We start from the raw sequence: 23,545 nt of genomic DNA on the forward strand, positions 1-23,545 counted from the left end.
GCCGTTAACACAAATTTAGTCCACAGTAAAATACTAATTTTTACTAACAATCGTGAAAATGATTATCTCATCAACATGTAAATAGGTAAAATTCAATTGGTAATGTTGGCGAAAGTGGAGACCTCGCAAATTACGCGGGAAGCGGTAAGCTGGAATTTGGATGTAAGGTTTTGTTTTGATTTTGTGAGTTTATGTCATCATACTGAACATAAAGTAACGTTTGTAATCAGAATGCATGCTTTGTAGTAGGATATCATATAGATTTTGTTATAAATCATTTTAAAACTATCTTATGTAATTTTATATTTTGTTTCCAGTGAACGATGAAGTGCACAATACCAGAAATTTCGTGGCACAATCGTGATCCAGTATTAAGTGTGGATATTCAGCCTGGAACAAAAAATGAAAATTTCGAAAGACTTGCTACAGGTGGAACCGATTCACATGTTGTTGTAAGCATAATTAATTAAAAATTATACTTTCAAATTATTGACGAATCATAAGTTGTTAAATGTTAAGTTGTTAAAAATCGGATGTTAAAAGAAGCGTATAAAGAAGCACAAAAAATCTGAAAATTGCAGGAAAAAACAATAATATACATTATACTTTATTGTGCTTGTATCTAAGATTAGAAAAACCTACAAGAAACACAAAAAAACATAATATAAGGGAAAGTAATTTGCTAGGAGACTTCGTTGCACATAGACCAGTTTTACACTATTTTGTACGACTATTTTAATGAAGGAACAAAATTATTTTGGAACCTATAATGTTGATGTATAAGTAAAATAAAATCAAAGGTTAATTCATCTCTTTTTAGATAAATGAGGGGTTTGCGGAAAAAACCAGGCAGCTCCAATTTTTTTCATTTTTGAGTTATTTATGCACAGAGAACAAAAAAATACGCTCTGTCGTTTGGTCGAAGAACCAAGTAGTTCCAAGAATTACATTCACAGTTACAATGCATTTTGTATCTGCCTCTTCCGTACGTGCTTATTGCTTGTCGGTTTGTTTTTCTTCGGTATCTCGCAAAGTACTGAATTGGAACTGCCTGGTTTTTTCCCCAAACCCCTAAAATTTTCTTCAATCAGTATGTCGTTGAAAAAAAAAAAAAAAAAAAAAAAAAAAACCTTGCTTTAAAGGTATAAAAGATGTTTTGAAAATCGATATGGTGGCTGCGCTTGCCATGCAAATCATAATTTGTCATCTTCAGCTCTAGGTTTCATTGTACTGCGCGGTTATGTGAAAGTAATACCAGTTGAGAGATCTGCTATCTTCCTTATATATTCTGCAATGGAAGTCTTTCATCAATGAAATAGTACCACAGTAGGATTAAGAAATCCAAACGCGCGGATATTATAGAGGTGTCGGATTTGAGTGGACTGCAGGTAGATTAATTTGATGTAATTATCAGCTGAAGCATTGATTAATATTAGCCTAAATGTCTCCGTCACGCTGGCCAAAGACAAGTTTCTGCTGACTTTCAGTATAATGATGTTGTTTCTGACCAAGCGTCATTGTGCATGCTTTACGGAGTTGACAGTGTTGATGAAGAAATGGTGATTTGTTTGAATGTTGAATATCATTGTGGGTGTGATAAATAATAGCAATATTCTTCATTTGAACAACAATTTGCTGCTATAATTATAAATAGGCCTATGAATCACTTTTTTTTAGTGTATTGTGAAATATGTTTGTACACTCTATCTATAAAAATAGGAAGGTGAGAAATGTACGACAATTTTATGTTGAAGTACGACATTTTTCATACGTTGGTACGATGGTTGTGTTTCCTTTATCTGGCAACCCTGGAACTGCCGATTAGAGATTGCACTGGCTCGGGTTGCAATTCACTTATGCTTGTCAGGTTCGGGCCTTAAAGAAACTAAATCTTTTTTTTTTTCCCGCGAATTATATTTCGGTTAAAAAATAATACTAATATTTTAATGCATGCAGGATTAGATGTCCATCTGGTATCCATCCAGAACAATAGACTACCAGTATCTGAGTTACTGTTTAGTTCGACTTCGTATTTCGTAATGGTATTTGTCTCGTCTCTACTGTCTTAGACACAGGGCATTGTTTATTTGTTTTACCTGGGATGCTGGGAGATGACTCTCATGCTACTACTGGAGTGATATCTCTTCCAGCTGTTGCTGACTCTTGTGGCCTCTGGCCTCTGCTTTATCTGCTAGTCTTCAGGTTTTGAGTTGGGCTCTGGTTGATACTTATAAGGTGAACTTGGATGTCAGATCGGGTTTGAGTCTGGTTTAGCTCAGGCAGGGCCTAAGAATTTCGGCCCATGCAGACTTCTATTGCCGATTAAAACAGATAGGCCTATCTAACATTATGAAATAGTGGGAATTTTTCTTTCTACCGACAGCAGTCCTATATCGCATAGAACATGGGTCTCGTATTTACGTCCTTGGGCTGGTTCTGAAGGAATAGTGTAGCAGCTGGTTTCCATCGCCCACTCCCTATAGTATGCGCATTCGACACCTCATAAAGGGCTTAGCTGCACTAGACTTCCAGATTTTCCCCTTCTTGCACTCACAACAGCATCAGCATTACTATCTGTGATGCACATTTGCCGGTTTGGAGGGGATGAACACTTATGAACTTCGCATGCACGAGATGTAGGATAGGGTGACCAGATGTCCCATTTTTAACAGGATTATCCCTTTTTCAGCTTCTTGTCTCCTGTCCCAAGAAAAATATGCTCAGGACGCCAAATGCCCTGTTTTTAAAAATGGCGTCCCATTTCCCTAAATTATTGTTAAAATATTCCTTTTTCTTTTATTTTATTTAATAATCACGTTAATAATCACCTTTATTAATTCTGTACTGTTTCCATCAGATGTCAATCAAATTGAACATTGGAAGGAGTGTTAAATGTTAAAATTACAGAGAGGTGGACTGAAACATTTCAAATTATGAAAGACAAAGACATTAATTTTACAAACATAACTCAGCATGTAAGTTTTGTGTTAGGAATACCTGGCACCAATGCATTATCAGAAAGAATGTTTTCATTGCTAGATTCTATTTGGTCTGACAAAAGGACTCAGTTTTCAGTTGAAACCATAAAGGCCATGTTAATCACAAAATGTCATTTCAAAAATATGTCTTGTATGGACTCGTGTAGTTTCCTGTAGGAAAGGACAACACTTCTAGAGCAACTTCACTCATCAAAGAAATATGATGTAGATTGTACAGTTGATCTTCATGGAGAATGTTAAAATAGTTAACAGATAATATGAGGCAAAAAATTTTGTTATGAAAAAAGTTCAGAATACAGTGTTATGGATATGATGTAAGGTCCAATTGACCTGAAGTATTTTTAAACAGATAAGTTAACCTAATTAACCCAGATTAGTTGCAATATAAAAAATTGTCAACAGTGACGTAAGTCAAGTATTCATGCTACTCTATTATGTACTTGCACAATTATTATAGCATAGTTATTGTAAACATTGTAGTATTTATTACTTTAAAAGAAATAAAACTGGACATTATTGCTCACTGACATTCAGTGGTAATATTCGGCCTGTTTGCACCGGTTTGGACTCGTTTTCACAATAATTAAATTAACTTTGTCGCCCAAGTGAATCTGAATTTTCATCAATTGAAATGCAAATGCAATTAGTTTCTTTAAGTGCTGACTGATATACTGGTTCAAGATAGTTCTTGCACAATGTCGACAGAAGGCGTATTTTATTTATACTACTTTCTTAAGAATCCTTTCATTGTTTGATTTTGTACAGCATTCCAAGGAATGTCAACACTTGCAAATGCATGCCATTGCAGTGAGATTTGGATATCATACTTCGTCAAGTTTTAATAATAATAATGATAGACCTAATAAAGTTATTTATAAGAATGAATTTTAACTATTTTTCAGATATGGTATGTTGAAGTCCTTGAATCAGGTGCAGCAAAAGTTGAAGTTGCAGCAGATTTACAAAGACATCAGAGGGCAGTTAATGTTGTCAGATTTTCTCCATCTGGTGAATTTCTTGCATCTGGAGATGATGGTATGCATTAAATAATGTGTATTAATGTGAATTAGAGTGAAATAGAGATGTTTTTACAGAATTGCCTGAATAATATGTTGTGGCTGAAGTTTTATGTATGCTTTAGTTTGCCCCAGGGGCTCTGCATATGGTGATTAAAATTATTTTGTCTAAATTTGCCCTTAAGTGGTTTGAAAATTAGGTTAGGACTCAATTCATTTCAGATCATATTCACTTAAATGTTCTTTTAATCAGCAGTCCGAAGACTGATTGGAACTTCGTGACACCAATAAGGCATCACTCATGAGGCAACTAAGCCATGCAATAATGGAGTAAGGTGGTCAATTTCTTTTCTCCCTCAATTGCATACATATTGACTAGTAACATACTTCACTAATCGGACTTGAGATGTATGCAACAATTATTCTTCTTCTGACACATACTATATTGTCAAGAGAGATGTGTTGCCTCTGATAATACAGAATGTCCGAAATTGAGTATCGATTTTGTAGAAATAAGGTGTTTGGTGTAAGGTGTGTATGGTAATAAATTGCAGATACATTGTGTATTTATACTGTGTAGTTGCTGCTGGAATTCGTGCATTGGCTTTGTGACAATAGCTAAACATGTGTTCTGTCGTTACAAGTAACTAAATCTGCATGATCTTCTGCATACCAGAGAAGGTTGCTATGGTGATGTGGAGGCTAGAGGGGTCGTCATATGGTGACATTCGGACGAAATTTCGTTGCCATTTCCATAAAGCTGGACCCACAGACAAAACAATTCAGACACTGGTGATCAAATTTAAGCGTACTCAGACAGTCACAACGGAGCCCATACGAGAATGTCCGTCATTCTCTGAAGCGCCATCAGGTTGTTCATCAAACTTAGTCCAAAATCAGTGCAGCATTTGTTACAGGAATTGAACATTCCGCACTTGACAGTGAGTAGGTGTTATAATTCACTCTGAAGAAAAAGCCGTATCACTTGCACGATGAGAACTTTGCACAGCATGTGTGGGGATTTATCAAAGGATGTGTGCTCACCTCATCCATTACCACACTGGTGTGAAACACGAACATTCAGTAATTATGTTGATGGTTAAATAATTGACAATAATTAATTTGCAAGTTGTGCTACAGGGATTATGATTATTATACTAATCTAAATCTGTGATCATCAGGGCCTAAATGTAGTAATTGTAAACAAGAAGGAAAACCATAATTCTGATGACAAAATATATCCTGATTTCCTGCAATTATAACCACATATTTTCACCAATTTTGTAATTATCTGTAAGTAACATGAAGTAACATAAGCAAAATTTTTGACTATATTACACTAAAACGAATTGTAACAAATAAAATAAAGGACAAAACAAAAAATTCACTATGGAGATTCGAACTCGAGCTGCCTGCATAGAAGTGGCTTAAAAACTGCTCCACGCCAAGCATGCTGTGGAGGTAGCCCAAATCAGCGCTTTGCATTATGGAGTTAACGAAAGCGACTCACGGAGGTTTATGGTTGTGAACTGTGCGCTCACCCAGAGAGACTTAGAAAATTTTAACTGCCCAAGAGGCCGGCCAGTTTCATTTTGACCAAGTGTACAAGTGGTGGTGGTGATTGTGATGATATGATTTATTGTCATTCAACAAAACATCAAGTGGTTTCTGTATTTAGGGACTCACCATCACTATTTACAGATTTCTATACTAAATTATCCGGTTCTCAAAATTATATTCACGCCCCTAACTTAACACATTTCCAACCCTATCTATTCTAACGACCACCCTCCAAATTCCTCTAATATCCCACTAACTATACCCCTACACCCTAAAGTAGCTTACTGTCCTCTTCTATACATCATTATTATTGTTCTTGGTCCATTATAAGTTCTATTCAATCATTTACTCTCGTTTCAAGACATAGAACCACACTCACACTACACTTGTCCATGTAACACTATATTATCCAATTCTAAAAATACATTCCTACCTCTAACTTCACACATTTCGAACTGCGCGGGGGGGGGTTGTGTGTGCGTGCGGGTTTTTTTTTTCTTTTTCTTTTTTTCTTCTGACCCTAGTATCGTTATAATGGAAAACTTAAATCTTCAAAATTCCTTGCACAGTTGCAAGATATTGCAGTGTTACAGCCCCAGTCTTCCTTCCCCTGATAAACAGGTCCTCATATTCGTATTCTGCTTCACTGAAAGATAATTTGTCAAAAGAAGGCTTCCTCATTTGGAAATGATTTGTGTAATCTCTCTTCTAATCAATAAGCTGTATTTTACATAACAAATTCATTCTCACTTCTGTAGCCAATCTTTAACCCTGTTTAACTGCGTTTTGTGCTAGTGCTAATATTAGAAGTACAGTACGATTATTTAGTCCTGACAGTCGCCGGAGATATGCACCTGAATCAGGCGAGTCCATTTAGTTACGCCAAGGGGTGTATGGGTTGTTACTCGTTTGTCTTCAATCGGATGTCATGCGTGCGGTAGAGAGATATGTTTCCAGAACAATTAAGCTGTACTGCATTCCTTTACCGACCGCTCGCCCTTATCTCTACTCCGGAGCTCTCCCCACTACTCCTATTACTTCCTCTCTTTCGCGTCGCTGAGCTGTCAGGACTAGATAATCAGTCTGTAAACATGTTTTTCTTTTACTAGGATCCATTGTACTTGTATGTCTGTACTGAGCAAGAAACACATCAATACTGACCAGAAATATTGATTGTGTAGGATCGCTAAAATATTGATGCATACTGTCAGTATTATTGATCCACTATTACTGATCAGTATTACTGACCATGTAAGGGCTGCATAATATTTTGTACACCATATTGGGATTACATTGTTGTGTTATTAATAAAACTGCAGTTTAATTATAGTGTGTATAGATGATTTTTGCCCTGTAAGGAAATTATGTTAATACATTATATTTAAATTTAACAGAATCAGTCATTATCATTTGGAAACAAAAGACAGATCAGGATGCTCCAGAACTTCCACTTGGGGACAATGACAACCTGATGAAGGAACAGTGGCTGGGTGTTAAAGTTCTTCGGGGCCATATGGAAGATGTGTATGATTTGTCCTGGTCACCAGATTCTTTGAACCTTATATCTGGTTCAGTAGATAATTCTGCCATATTATGGGACATTCAGAAAGGTATATTGCTTTTATTTTTCCTACACTATTGTTTTTTTAATTACGGTTTATTTAATGATGCTTGCAACTGCCGAGGTTATATCAGTGTCACCAGTGTGCCAAAATTTTGTCCCGCAGGAGTTCTTTTACATGCCAGTAAATCTACTGACGCATAAATGCCATCGACCTGGGGTGGGATCGAACCCGCAACCTCGAGCACAGAAGGCCAGTGCTATACTGACTACACTACCCAGGGCTACACTATTTTATACAGCAAGTGTCAGTGTGACTCAGGGTGTAAAATGTTGCTTCCAATAGATACAGAATATTGTAGTAGTACCGGTGGCAGTGTCAGTGGTGACAGTTGGAGCATCTTGTTTAATGACGTTTTCATTTGCAGAGATTAATCAGCATTAAAATTCCGTATGAATGGCCAACTAATTTAGCTTTGAGCTCTCTGTCAGGGACAGGATTCTTTACAAGCTGTTAATCTACAACACGAAACCCACAACATTACTTTCCTCCTGGGGGAAGCCACACAAAGATTTTAGTAATCTTCTTAAAATTTATCTCACTCAGTTGGATTTGAACCTATAAGCCACAGTTCCAGAAATTAGCTTTGGGACCACTAGATATACAAGGGCAACTAGAATAATTAATCATAATATAATGCATACTTTCATCTACAGTGTTGCAAGGTCTCTTAGATTGAAAAGTTTATAATTCAAAACAACTAATTTTGTGCATTATGGAAAGGTTACATTTCAGATTCAGTTTCATATTTATCACGAAGCCTTTGAAATGTTATGGATACTGAAAAAGAGAGTTAGAACAATATTAGTTTCCTATGTTTTTAGTAATATTTATGTAAAATAAGAGATAACGAAATGTGGGAACTTAAATTATGTACAGTAAACATGTTTCCAGGCATGAGTTACCCTTAATCCGATTTTTTATCATGTTAAGAGTCATTAAATCACATGTTAATTTAAATATCAAAAGAACAAAAATGTATCATTATTTTGAATTTTCACTTGTCTTAACTTTTTTTATTGTTTCTATGTCCATATTGTTTCATTTTGTTCTTTTCTTCACAACTAATTTCATTTTTTTTACATGATATACTAAAATATAAGAGCAACTGACTTCGAACTGGAAGATCCTGGGTTCAGTTCCAGGTGGCGTGGGATTTTTCTCATTGTCAAAGCTTTCAGAATGACCTCAGCCTCTTATCAGTTAGAAATAGAGTATCAGGTTTTTCTCAGGGGTAAAAAGCAGTCGGAGCTCAGTGCCTACCACACCATCTCATTCTTGGGATGAGGTTATGAAGGAATGGAGCTCTACCTCCATGCCCCTCCTTCCCCCAAATCTGCCATGGAGTGCAAGGGAATACCTTTACTTATACCTTTTATACTAAAATATGTTCTGATTGGTGTACCAAGAATTTGTTTACACTTACTATTGCTAAAGTCGTGTATTTCCAGTTTTTTTTTATCAGAAAAAATAAAGTTAATATTCAGAACATAAATGTGCCCTTTTCAACTTGGAACTCTGTTTTAAGTTATGTGCTATTAATAATAATTAATTGCTACTTCTTCAAATTACGAAAATTGAAATCATTATATTCTTTAGATGTTACAGTGTCCCTTGGGAAAATCGTTTTTGTCTCTTCAAAATGGAGATATCTAATTCTGTAAAAAGGAAAAACAGTTTGGAATAAAATTGGTCACCATGGAGTGGCTCAAGAAGCAGATTAACAGAATGAATGTTCTTGTTTATTCCATTGGTTACACTTTCTCCAATGGCTGGGAAATGTGATCTATAGAGATAGTATTTAAATAAATAATATTATCTTCACATTTATAAAATAAACTCCCGTAATAATTTTACGTGGTTTAAAAGAGCTTTCTAAAAATGCTTTTCTCAAAATTTGAGTTCTTTAGCTATATTTATATTAGAGCATTGATCTATTATATTTGAACTACAAATTTTCTTACACAAAGCATTAATTTTATTGTAATGTGAAATATCCATCACAACAAGATTTTCTTTTACACAAGCAGTTTTGCTCTTCTCTAAAAAGCATTTCAATGAATAAACATTTTTGGGCACAAAAAGAGTGAGAGTGAACATGTATGCACTCAGCCTCAGTAGCTTAGTCGGTATAGCGCTGGCCTTCTATGCTCGAGGTTCTGGGTTCGATTTCGGCCCAGGTTGATGGCAATTAAGTGTGTTTAATTGCGACAGGCTCATGTCAGTAGATTTACTGGCATGTAAAAGAACTCCTGCGGGACAAAATTCCGGCACACCTGTGATGCTGATATAACCTCTGCAGTTGCGAGCGTTGTTAAATAAACCATAATTTAAATTTTTAACATGTGTGCATGTGAATGTTTATCTCTTAATGACTTTCATAGCACGAATCAATTCTGATCAAACTTGGTATACGTTATTGGTCAAGCATGTTCCAACACTGCAAGTGGGTTTCTTAAATAAAAAAAAAGGTCAGAAGAAATAAAGACTTACAATTACATACCTTTGTAGGGAGATATTACATAGCATTTGGAGTAATATGTGCCTTGTTACAATGATACAAAAAGTGAAAGAAATGATCTAACAGTGCAAAATTTCAAGTGAACAAATTTGACTTATTAAGAATTTTTAATTAACTTAAGTGAGCAATGTCTGTAGTATAAAATAGGAGATGAGATTTTTTCAGTGAAATTCTTATTACTGTTTTAAAGCACTTGAAATTTATATGTATATATCTTTAATAATAAGATATTTTGGTCAAATAAATGTTATTTAATTAATTTTGTACCTATGGTTTTGATGTTTGGTGTCCTACAACATCTTGTCATAGGTTTTTTTTTTTTTTTTTTTTTCCTTGCAAAGTGTTCTTGAAGTTAACAGTCTTTTGTCCAGTGCATTTGAGTGCTTATATTGTTATCTTCAATTGTTTCTTTAACAAAATTATTTGTGATACGAACATAGTTTGTTTATGAGTTCTATGTTTTCGATTGGAATTGAAACTTTATTATTGTTTGTTTATACTATAAAGAAATTTTGCAATAAGATATTTCTTCTTCTTCTTCCAGGACGTAATATTGGAATACTGAAGGAACATAAAGGTTTTGTGCAAGGCGTAACGTGGGATCCTAAGAACCAATATGTGGCTACATTAAGTAGTGATAGGTGAGTATAGAGTTCACAAGTGTTTAATAATCATCATCGTCATTATAGAGTTCACAAGTGTTTAATAATCATCATCGTCATTAATGCCACCTCTGCCAACCTTTTTCTTCCTACCATTGCCATTGCATAGCAACAACATTTTACAATCAACAAATGAAATTTCTCCATACCTATAGCACAGCACTCATACAGTCCCGAACCATAACTCAAACATTATCTTTGCTAGTACGACACAAATTTTTAAGCTACTGAAAATAACAAAGTTCAACAAACTTTAGGGATTATTTATTTGTTCCTTTGTAAATGAGAACTTTTTTTTTTTAATTTAAATACTAGCTGGGAACACCCGGCATTGCCCAGGTTTTCATTTTTGCTTCTATTTTTAATTAAACTGCTTGTTAGACTGTTCGGAAATCTTGGAAACTGAAATATAGACAACCTCTTTCATGAAGATGAATCTTTACGTAGCATCACTTACATGAAATAATTAATGCCTACCAGGTTTAACTCAATTTAAAACAGCTGTAGATCAGGCACTGAGAAGAAAACATTGCATCATGAGCCTTACATTTAACTGTTTTTTTTTTAAATTTAATTATATACATTTTTTAAATTTTTGTTTACTTATTTAATCTGGTGTAGTTAAGGCCACTAGACCATCTCTTCTACATCACTAGAAAAAATCGAACTATAAACAAAGTTAAACCAACGAAAATATATACAGGCTACAGTCACATGAACTTTAAATGAGTTAGCATTGTCTTGAAGTTCAGCAAAACAAAAAACACACCCCTTGGTCCCTATACACCCACATAGCGTTGACCCAGTGTTCTACAGATCTTACATTTTATCTCTGGTGGTCAACGACTGTTAAATTTCAAGTGCCTTATATTATTCGTGAGCGTTAGAGTATTAAAAAGCATTACAACCTTTCTGCCACCTCTTTTCCTCCGACCGCAAATATGATGTTACACAGAGGCAGAGATAAAATGATATAAGATCTGTACATTGATGTGAAGCTGTCCTGATGGCTACTCAGTTATTATACTCCACTTTTTTAATCACATTTTTAAATTTTGTTGCATCAACTTTTAATCTCACAATCTTTTTCAGTCATACTTCCATTTTTATTTGTTGATTGTAAAATGGATCAGTGTTGTTATTTACTGAAAGAAAATCTTCCTAGTTTAGGTATACTTGCTTTTTGGATTTTGTCTTACACACTTTCACACTTCTTGTTTTTGCATCAAATCTAGTCTCTCGTCATCCTAAACTTCTGTTTTCCAAATAATTTGGGTCTTTATATTCATCTAATATGTACTCAACAGTGAAATGTGACTTTTTTAAAACTATTTATACCTTTCTTATAGATTGTTCTTCTTTCTTCAAGTTCGCTATTAAAAGTAATGTTGCAGACATATTGGCAAAAAATAAATCATCAAATTACAATTACAATATAACAATGCGCTATGTATCCTAAGTAACATGTTTAATCAAGGTGAATGTTGAAATAATAATAATAATAATAATAATAATAATAATAATAATAATAATACACAATAAACTTGCTCAGCAGTCAGAAGGCAAACAATGGACACAGATGAACAAATCCTGGAAAAACTACACCTTAAAACCCTAGAAGGAAGCCGTTGCCAACTTCTGACTACATACTTGACATGGCTGTTTTGCAGCACAAGTACACGGAATGGACAGACACTACCTTTCAGAATGTAAAAAAAAAAAAAATAATAATAATAAAAAATTAGTAGTCTATATTGGGGATCATCAGTGTGGTTTTAGACGTAATAGATCGACTATTGATCAGATTTTTTGTATTCGACAGATAATGGAGAAAAAATGGGAGTATGTAGTACATCAGTTATTCATAGATTTCAAAAAGGCATATGACTCGGTTAAGAGGGAACTATTATATGATATTCTTATTGAATTTGGTATTCCGAAGAAACTAGTTCGATTAATTAAAATGTGTCTCAGTGAAACATACAGCAGAGTCCGTATAGGTCAGTTTCTATCTGATGCTTTTCCAATTCACTGCGGGCTAAAGCAGGGAGATGCACTATCACCTTTACTTTTTAACTTTGCTTTAGAATATGCCATTAGGAAAGTTCAGGATAACAGTCAGGATTTGGAATTGAACGGGCTACATCAGCTTCTTGTGTATGCGGATGACGTGAATATGTTAGGAGAAAATATACAAACGATTAGGGAAAACACGGAAATTTTACTTGAAGCAAGTAAAGCGATCGGTTTGGAAGTAAATCCCCAAAAGACAAAGTATATGATTATGTCTCGTGACTAGAATGTTATACGAAATGGAAATATAAAAATTGGAGATTTATCCTTCGAAGAGGTGGAAAAATTCAAATATTTTGGAGCAACAGTAACAAATATAAATGTCACTCAGGAGGAAATTAAACACAGAATAAATATGGGAAATGCATGTTATTATTCGGTTGAGAAGCTTTTATCATCTAGTCTGCTGTCAAAAAATCTGAAAGTTAGAATTTATAAAACAGTTATATTACCGGTTGTTCTGTATGGTTGTGAAACTTGGACTCTCACTCTGAGAGAGGAACATAGGTTAAGGGTGTTTGAGAATAAGGTGCTTAGGAAAATATTTGGGGCAAAGATGGATGAAGTTACAGGAGAATGGAGAAAGTTACACAACGCAGAACTGCACGCATTGTATTCTTCACCTGACATAATTAGAAACATTAAATCCAGACATTTGCGATGGGCAGGGCATGTAGCACATATGGGCGAATCCAGGAATGCATATAGAGTGTTAGTTGGGAGACAGGAGGGAAAAAGGCCTTTGGGGAGGCCGAGACGTAGATGGGAGGATAATATTAAAATGGATTTGAGGGAGGTGGGATATGATGATAGGGACTGGATTAATCTTGCACAGGATAGGGACCGATGGCGGGCTTATGTGAGGACGGCAATGAACCTTCGGGTTCCTTAAAAGCAGGGGTGTATTTTGCGGGCTACCGGAGCTACCCCAAGGAAATTACAAAAGAAAAAGTTTATAATATAACATAATGTAATAATTTTGTATTATTAGTTTTACCATAGTAATTAAAATTAAAGTAATTTTTAGATATATTTTGTGTAATAATAGGGTCAGCGGTAGCCCAAACCCTTTAACCAGTATACGCCACTGCTTAAAAGCCATTTGTAAGTAAGTAAGTAAGTATATTGGGAGACAAGATACCAAATGGGTTGAATGCTTCCAAGTGATTAAGTCATTGGGAAACCAACCAGTTCACTATTAAATCACATATTGGTACAGGAATTTTCATTTTCTAAACACTATTACTGACTTTCAGTCACTATGAACTCCTAACTGATCAAATTCCTATTAACGGATACTTTCAATCTTCCAGTAGCTCAGACGTTACCTTTACAACTACAAATTACAGAAACTTGCTGTCTCTGTGCAGCATTATCATCAATTTCAAGTTTAGACCATGTGAATGGAGAAGTTTCTGTTATTTATATTACACACATACAGCTTATCCAACATACTTTTGTATTAAAATTGAGCTCTGTTGTTCCATATTTGTATGATCTAAATATATATATTTTTTTAATCTCTACAGTATTCCTGTATATAAAAAATTAGCTCTCATAGTTACTGTCATCATATTATACATCAGAAAATAGTTCAAGCAACATATGCACAACTTTTATTCATAATTGATATGTGTGCATCTCAGGAAATTTATTAACAGTTCATGGTACTGTCATGTGATACAATCTCATCATGTATGGAATATTTCTTCCACAAGACACCAGCATTAGTTCACAGAACCTAGCTGTAGACTGTATGTGTGTGTAAGAGAAAAAGAGTAATAGCTATATTCTGTGAGCTGAATTACCAAACACTGCCATTAGTCTACAGCATTATATCAGATTGATGTGAACATTGCTTCTTTACTTTCCATGTAGAGGCAAAGGTTTGTGTACTTTTATCCTACCTCGTCTCTAAACACACACCTTCATCTCAAACAGCAGAAATAACTAAAATGCTCTCTCAATTAATATCACTCAATAAAAGAATTGTATTTCAATGGATACCATCCTATTGTGGAATTCTGGGAAACGAGAATGCGGATGCTTTAGCAAAGAAGGGCAGCACTGCTACTTACAGACCTGTTACTAAATCTACATATTACTCTGTGAAGAGATTTATTAAATCTACATACTTAGACTTCAACATACAAAATTTGATAACTCAATCCCAAGGGAAAAAATGGAACTCTCTGCATCAAAATCCACAGTTAATTCCCGATTTACCACGAAAATCGTCTGTAGCTGCATTTAGATTGGCAACAGGCCATGATTGTTTGGCCAAACACCTGCATAGAATTGGAATATATCAGTCCCCTAACTGCCCATTGTGCAACTCAAACCAAGAAATGGATTCGGAACACCTCAAAATCTGTGCTTCAGGGCTGGTCATGATAATATCTTTGAAAAATATTGGAGTGCAAGAGGTCAAATGACTTTATTGTCAAACGCCTGGCATTAGAAAACAACAACTTTTATCCTACCAGTGTTTCCACTGGACGGTATAAAATTCATTTCATGTTTCTGAAGTCAGTGGTTTACAAGGAAAGTTAAATAAATAATTAGAATTACAATTCATCTTATCATCTCTGAATATCTCATATATTCCTAAAGGGATGTTAAATTAAAAATTACAATTACATTTAATCATCTTATCACCTCTGTCTATAATTTAAGTGGGATTACAGTTGCATGTCATCTCAACATCTCTGAATAGCTACGGTAATGTAATCTCTTCTTCTTTCTATTAAACAATAGATAGTTACTGAAGTACTTAGGCATTGTGCTCCCCATGAATTAGAAATCAAGCCAGGAGACCACAGTGATTGATCAGCTTCATGATACTGCAGGGTTTGAATTTTTGGATGTCTTCAGGAAACAGCATGTGGTATCAATACTTGATTTAGCTTATTTTTCAATTCAAAGGTGCGTTTTTTGAGGTTATGGGAAGTGTAAAGAAATAGTTAAGAACTTGGCAAAATGAGAACAATTCATGTTATCGCATCTTGCAAATTTCACAGATCTCTATGGATTGTTATTCCATGTTGGGCAGTATATTTGCTTGTTCATTTCACTGTGTCCTGGATCCAAATGAGGTGTACCACAGTCTAGTATATACAGTCACGAAGCTCAGTACGTAGTAATTATGCATCCATAGATAGTTGCTGACCACTAGGATCGCTAATATCGCCTCATTACATACAATGCGAAATAGTACCGGCACAGTCTTTTGTTCCTAGCACCCTCACAACTCAAGCTTCATGACTGTATATACTAGACTTTGGGTGTACTTTATTATTCCTGGGTAGAATTTCCAGGGTAACTCTGCATTTTTCAACCAGCCTGGAATATATTATTGGTTACTCAGGAGAAGATGAATGGAAGGAATGTTAGCTTCTTGACTGTGGATGTTGATTATTATAAACATTGCTTAGATAAGCATTCCAGTAGCCAGATTGTTACTCATACCAAAATATCGGTAACAATATGTGTAAGGAAATTAAGGGATACTAATTATATTAATGAAGTAACTATTAATAATTTCTTAATCTAGTAAGAATTGTAATTGGGCGGCCGGGTAGCTCAGTTGGTAGAGCAGCTGGCTACGGACTGAAAGGTCCGGGGTTCGATCCCAGGTGGTGACAGGATTTTTTCTCGTTGCCAAACTTTCAGAACGGCCCCGAGGTTCACTCAGCCTCCTATAAAATTGAGTACCGGGTCTTTCCCGGGGGTAAAAGGCGGTCAGAGCGTGGTGCCGACCACACCACCTCATTCTAGTGCCGAGGTCATGGAAAGCATGGGGCTCTACCTCCATGCCCCCTAAGTGCCTTCGTGGCATGTTACGGGGATACCTACCTTACCTTTAGTAAGAATTGTAATTAATAGCTTAACTTTTTATTTCCTAAGCACAAGAGCAATGATCAGCAACTGATGAAGTCTGCATGTTTTTAAATTAATAATACCACTACTGCATCACATAATGTAAGCATTCATATCAGTAACTTTCTTCCCCCTGCCGTCTCATCTCCTCCTCTTCATCTCAGGAGAGTAACTCTGTACACACTTAATGCTTCAGGATTAGTCTGGCTATTAGAACAAACGTAGATATTCATGCCATTACATGATACTAATGTAGTTTTAAAAGGGAAATAAATAAAAAATAAAAATACCAGTTTCCATCATAATGTCTTTTATTTTGTACAGGATGTGCAGGATATATAATGTTAACAGCAAGAAGTTGGTGAATCGTATCAGTAAAAGTCAGTTGCCAGTTCCTGATAACTCGGTCCTGCATGGGAAGGTAGTGCGCCTGTTTCATGATGACACACTCAAGTCCTTCTTCAGGCGACTTTGTTTCTCACCAGATGGACAACTCTTAATTGTACCATCTGGGATTATTGAAAACCCTGATAGTGACAAACATACCAATGCTACATTCATATTTACACGTCATATATTGAACAGGTAAGTAGAAATATTTGGATAATAGTGTAATGGAGAATCGTTATTTCATAGAATTGTTCTAATTAATTTTTAACCTGTTTTGTGAAGGGGTTTTCAATATTTAAAAGTTTCTGAATGAATACAAAGCAAGTGGAACTTCAAGATTTAGCCATTAATGTTTTAAGACATTCCTTGTTAATTGTAAATAACATTTGTATAGTTCTATATATGAAAAATAAATTATTCCTGTCGAGGATATCTCCTCCCCCTCCCAAAAAAATTAAATTAAAATTAAAAATAGAATATTGTGGATCTACAATTAATTTAGGTGCTGTTACCGCTCGGTACCCCTTTGTCAAGGGCAGCTATTCTTTTTGGATTCTCCTCTCTCTCTCTAGTGCTATGAGATCTATTTTAAATTACTTTTGTAGTTACATAACTTTCTCCTAAAGGTAAAACATGTCGATAATGCAGTGATAGAACAATTTTGGCAATCACTTCCAAAATCTCCTTTATATTTAGTTTGAAAACCTGACAACTCTAGTGTATAAAGATGAATGAAAACAAAATTTTATGTTCAGGCCTGCCTCTGCCATTACTCCACTCTCAATTCTTGGTAACAGATGTCACCATGATATCAGTTAGGAGGTCTGTGATAAAAACGAATGAGAATCATTGGTCCACAGCCTTTTATGTCTAACACACAGGGCGCAGTAGTAATAATTAAATGCCTTACAATTAGAAAAGAACATTTTAATTGTAAAATAAAGATTTAGTCCACTTCTTGAAGGTAATGTCATTTGGGTGTGATTCATCAGATTTCAAACAAATTCCAACACACTATCTAATACTCTAACTACCCCCAAAGGAATTACATGCTAATAATGTAGTGAGTGTAGAGGTCACACTTTTTCTCCGAAATGAGACAAAACATGGTGATTACTTGATTACTCATTGATCCAGTAATCACCATCTGGAAGGTGGATCTACTTGCGACCAGGATGATTGGAGTGGTGATGATATGTTGACAAGAAAAATAGTTATACCCTCTGAAACCTGCCATGAGATACCATCTTTGTCCAACACAAATCCACTTACACTCACAGGAATTTGAATCTGAATCTCCAGCAGTGACGTACACAAATTTGCCAGAGGGGGCGAGAGCTCATTATTAAAATTGTTCACAATTTACGTTACTGGTATTTTACATTTTGTTTATCGTTATCATCAGCAGCAACTGAGCTTTCACAGGAAGATACAAAACTAGTTCTGGAAAGAACGTTTGCGACAACATCGTCATGCTGAGGCTGCGAAGAAACATTTGTCAGTGTGAAATTTTCACTATCCTCGCGAGAATCCCTGCGCGACTTTTTGCTAGAAAATTGTAAAATGGAGCTTCAGAGTCTCTTACACATATCAAAGAACCCAGAACAATAATGTGAAATTTATATTAAAAATATGAACTATCAAATGCACAAATGTTAGGTGAACATTTGACAATAAAGTCAGAACTCAAAGTAACGAACGAGTGAATACCACTCTTAAATGAGTTCAAAATCGACAATGCACTATATTTAATATTTGCACTGGAGAACTGTCAAAACAATCTTTTCAGTATGTTTCACAGCAAGCTAAATTTCATATTGTGTAAGCTTCATTTTATTACAAGGTCGGTACTAGGGGGTAGGTCTCTCTATAATAAAGATAGCATTGTTATAATTTGAATGTGCCGCACCACCAAGCACAGAAATTATATTGGAGGAGAGATAGGAGGACTATGCCTTATGTCGATGTAGATTTTGTTACTCTGACAGTGAAAAATTGAAGAAGGGAAAACGATTAAGGATTTTAAAATGCTAAAATCTAAATATGTCATTTTTTTTTTTTAAGTTCAAGGGGAGGGTTCAAACCCGGTAAACCCCTCCCTGCATAAGCCACTGATCTCCAGCATAGAAAGATGGTGCTTTAACCATTGGCTAAATCGTTGTTTTTGAAAACTGCATTCATGGCATACTTTCAGAAGTTTTTCCACTAACAAACACTCATTATTTCCTTGTCTCCATGTCATCTAAGGCTATAAATCATTCTACATATCATTGCTTCTTGTAATATTTATACTTTCTGGCAAATTGTTTCTGCTCCATCTTTTAATTATAGCTATATCACATGTGTAAGATTTTGAAAATGCTATGTGCTAGATGTTTTAATAACTTATTTAGCTGTCTGACTTCAGTCTAGCATAGAGCATTCAGTTTTTATTTTTATATGTGTATGTGTAACTCATTTTTCAGGCCAGCTGTTTATCTGCCTTCAAATAAGCAATACACAGTAGCAGTGCGATGCTGTCCCTTGCTTTTTGAGCTACGAGACAGAGAATCAGTGTTTGCACTTCCATATCGGATGATATTTGCAGTGGCAACACAAAATTCGGTGATACTCTATGATACACAGCAGCCTCAACCATTTGGTATTGTTTCCAATATCCACTACACTCGTCTTACAGATCTGACTTGGTAAGTCATAAATACTTCTTTTGTATATAACATTTACAAAGACTGGAATTTCTTTTGTGCATTAATATCTTTCTCCTCTTATTTTCATATCAGTTCTGTGCAAATTGATAAGTTTTCATCGTAATTTACTTATAAACTGTATATCAGTGCTGCGCTCATATCAGATGTGTGTAAATATTAAATTGGATTGAAACTCTTCAAGGTATTCTAAGCAAGGGTAATACCGGTCAGGAGAGGGAGGAAGGTGTGTTTGTGGGCTAGTGTCCCCCCACTCAGCACAAATATTGAAAATGCAACTAAAACTTGTTTGAGAACAAGTGACTTATTACTTTCACTTCTACTTCTTCATTACTCTAAATTGAATCTAAGTGTTATTTTCAGATTTTCGAGATAAACAAGTCTTAACATAATATGTTGAAGCTATTGGCACATACATATTCTACCATCTATGAATGCCTAATAAAAAGATAAAAGAAAGTCTGACCTTTGATTCTTATTTATGCTATAGGACTTTCTCCACCCATTAGGTCGGATTCTGTTTATCCTGTATGATAGGATAAGAGAGTATGGAAGTAGGCAGAATGGATGAAGATGGTGAAATGAATCCGGAGTCCAGTACCATAAGTTATCCAGCCATTATGGCTTGTAGTTCAGTGTCTTAATCACGACACTATATGCATAGTGTAATATTATGCTTACTTATTTACTAATGGCTTTTAAAAAGAACCCAGGTTCATTGTTGCTCTCACGTAAGTCCACCATCGATATAAGTACCAGAGTGTTTATTTGGGGGCAAAGGTGGCTAACACATAGGACTGACATCTCATCTCTTTTATTATTCATTGTTGATAGCCTCATCCAGCTACCTATGGGCCTTCGGCCCCTGTAATGGAATAGATTTGCACTTATACAGTACCATATTTACCCGCGTAATGGACACACCCGAATTTTTCGCGTTAAAATAAAAAATAAAAAGAAAATCCCTGCATAATAGACGCATAGAGGAATATGAATCTGTGACAAATGATAGCAGTGATGCTGAACCTGACAGTGAATGAGGTAAGGCTAGTGTTAATAACAATAAAATGTCTTATCTTATTGTCACTGTATTCATTGTTACAAGTTATCATTGTTTATACAACTGCTGCTAACTATCGTCTTAAGTGCGATATATAAATTAATCTCAGCCCATATATTGTTACATATTCTGTCGATTATTTCAGCATTTGCGCTGGCACAACTTTAATACGTGTTTTTTTTTTTTTCCCCTCGCATAAAGGATACACCCTAGTTTTTTGGTATAAAATCGAATCGAAAAAAAAAAGTGTGTCTATTGCGTGGGTAAATATGGTATTTAATTTGTACAGTCTGTGTGTGTTTTTATGATGTGACATGTAATTCACATTTATTTACATTAGAAATTATTAAAATGTTAAACAATAATTTGCAGGTGCTCATATAAAAGGAGTTAAGTATGAATTGGCTAAAATGAGATATGTACAGATTTGAACACTCTGGGATTACTTCTTTCTTGTGTTAAAGGGGTTGTCATTCTTCCATAAATGATGCAGTTACAGTGCTCCATATTTTGTGACAAAGGAGTTATGTTCAGTACCAAAGAAGAGAAGTTTATATATCTTATAGTTTAGGTACCCGTGATTTATATTATACATACATAAATGCTTCGGTCTCAGAGTTTGTATTACTGTCACGTTTTACAGTAATATTGATTTTGTTTTCTATAACCAGTTGGCATGAATTTTGTTAGCAGTTTCAAATAGATTCTTTCCTGCCATTTTAATATTATTGATAAAGTTCAAAGTAAACTTGAAAGGCCTGTTTTGTTATGTACTGACACCAAAAAGGAAAGAGTAACAAAACATGGCAAGCTGTCGAAAGGAAAGAGTAACAGAGTGTGGCAAGCTGTAGTGACATGCTTAAAAGAAGTGATTACTCTACACTGTCACCACATTATGCACATTCATTTTATGAAAATTTTCGAATTTATAATTAATGGTTGGGCATAGTGAAACTTTATAACGTTTTCACGTAATAAAATGGTGTCATTGGTTTGAAAGTAACATGTACATGAAATATGAATTTTGGTCGACTAAAATCTGCTAGTTTTTGTTTAAATAAATACAATGTATAATGAAATGTAAGTTACTGGATTTTTTTTTTTCCGGAAAAAAAAAAATATATCCATGAAAAGAGGCTCCATAATATATATATATATATATATATATTTATTTATTTATTTATTATGATTATATTATGTTCTGTTTCTACAACTATTCAATCAAGAGAGTTTATGTAGATAAGAGTATTGTCTCTGATGTACCAACATATGCCATAAAAATCCGAGTCATACTGTTCATATTACTTCTTCCATAAATTTCTGTGAAAAAATGTTTTATACTTTAAGGTGATAAATTTTAAATTCTGAACTAGAACTGAAACACAATATTATTTTGAATGCACATCATTTTAATGTAATAAGTAAAGACGAAATATGTAAAAACCAGAGCAAAATTAACATAATTCGACAAAAAAGAAAATTCACCAATTCCTTTTTCAGGTCTGCTGATGGGAGATTGTTGATAGTCTCATCCACAGATGGCTACTGTTCTATCATTACATTTGCTGCTGAAGAACTGGGAGTTGTGTATAAACCTAAGGAAAATGAAGTAGAAACGTCCAATATTGAACAAGAAGAAAATTGTAAAAAAGATGAAAAAATAACAGACAACGAGATAGTGACAGTTACAATTTCTGAGAAAAATGAACGGATACCAACCCAACCTATTGCATCAGATATTCCAAAGACAGAAGAAGCCATACCGGCCAGTGTAAATTCTGCAAGTGAGAGTGACATTGTGAACACTAATGCAAATGAAAATGTAACTAAGTCTGATGTCTTGGACAAACCTCCATCTAATGATGGATGTGATAAGATGGGCAAGAGTTCAGTGAACAGTCCTTGTCAATCAGAAAAAAGGCAGAGATATGTTCACTTGGAAAAAACTCCTGAAGCTTCAAAAATTGAACGTAATGATTCAAGTGGAAGTAAATATACCCAATGCAAAACTCCTAGAAGAATAACACCAATTCTTTTGTCAAGCCCCAAAAAATTAATTGCTAAATCACAGCCTTTCGATGCATGTGAAGATGATGTATTATTAGTAAAGACACCTACGAAAACATCTCTTACTGTTCAGACCAAGACAAATGACATGAATTCTAAATCAAATGAAGATATCACTATTGAAACTAATTCAGATAAAGCTTCTGAAAGACTCTTTTCTAATACATCAGAGGATTTGAATGAAGCAGGTCCTTCCAACAATTGTATAGAAATGTCTGCAAAGCCAGAAACAGACTCAAATAATGAATCTGGTAGAAATAATGTAATAAAAAGTAGTGATTCAGATTTGGTTCAAGATGGTGTAACAACTGAATCCTCTGCAACAAACGAAGAAAAATTGAAAGACAAAGAGATAGATAATTTAATAGAAACCTCACAGATAGAAACAGAAACATCTTCACATGAAATGATGCAGATAGATACAGGTAATGAAACAAGTGAAGATACAGAAGATAATGCATCAAAGTTACAAGTCAGCCACGAACATTATGTTGGTTCTTCTCGGTCAGTTGAACCAGAGTGTATGGAAACTGATGATACTACAGTTACAAAAGATATTCACGTGCCTAAATTGGAAACGGTAGGAATGAATAAAAACCCTTCATCACCTGTCTTACAACAGCATAGCACACCACCTGCTCAAGATAAGCGAACTCCTAGGAGAGTGCAATTCATCACACTTTCAAGCCCCAAAAGCAAGAAGAAACTTTTATAAGAGACATAAATGTCATCATAACAGATTTACATTGTATGTAGGGAACTTAGATCTATAATCTAAGTATTATCACTAAACTATTGGAAATGTAAATTTTTATATACATATTTTTTTTCATTTAGTGATGTTCGTTTTTACAAAATAGAGCAAATATAAATAAGTATGTGTTCATAATTATTATATTCATTTTCTCTTTTAATCGTCAATTATCACGCTAAATTTCAGTTCCATATAAATATATAATAATTTTTTTTTTTACCTTTTCATTGTATTTAT

The 23,545-nt window shown here is 34.7% G+C and overlaps 1 protein-coding gene across 3 annotated transcripts; it reads left to right on the top strand.

The window, feature by feature from the left end:
* The first annotated feature begins 68 nt into the window (after positions 1-68).
* Positions 69-23,420, top strand: Caf1-105 (chromatin assembly factor 1, p105 subunit). 3 transcript variants are annotated; one of them, XM_069841884.1, is made up of 8 exons: positions 69-144; positions 318-452; positions 3,902-4,034; positions 6,970-7,185; positions 10,263-10,359; positions 16,657-16,917; positions 19,188-19,409; positions 21,988-23,420. In XM_069841884.1, exons 2-8 carry the CDS (start codon positions 324-326, stop codon positions 23,267-23,269), a joined length of 2,340 nt encoding a protein of 779 aa, XP_069697985.1. In that variant the 5' UTR covers positions 69-144; positions 318-323; the 3' UTR covers positions 23,270-23,420. The 3 variants fall into 3 exon arrangements, with proteins under 3 accessions (XP_069697985.1, XP_069697983.1, XP_069697984.1); XM_069841882.1 differs by having other exon boundaries at positions 90-162; XM_069841883.1 differs by lacking the exon at positions 69-144 and adding an exon at positions 163-213.
* Positions 23,421-23,545: the final 125 nt, after the last annotated feature.

The sequence above is a fragment of the Periplaneta americana genome, chromosome 12, assembly GCF_040183065.1.
Source record: "Periplaneta americana isolate PAMFEO1 chromosome 12, P.americana_PAMFEO1_priV1, whole genome shotgun sequence".
Lineage (NCBI taxonomy): Eukaryota > Metazoa > Arthropoda > Insecta > Blattodea > Blattidae > Periplaneta > Periplaneta americana.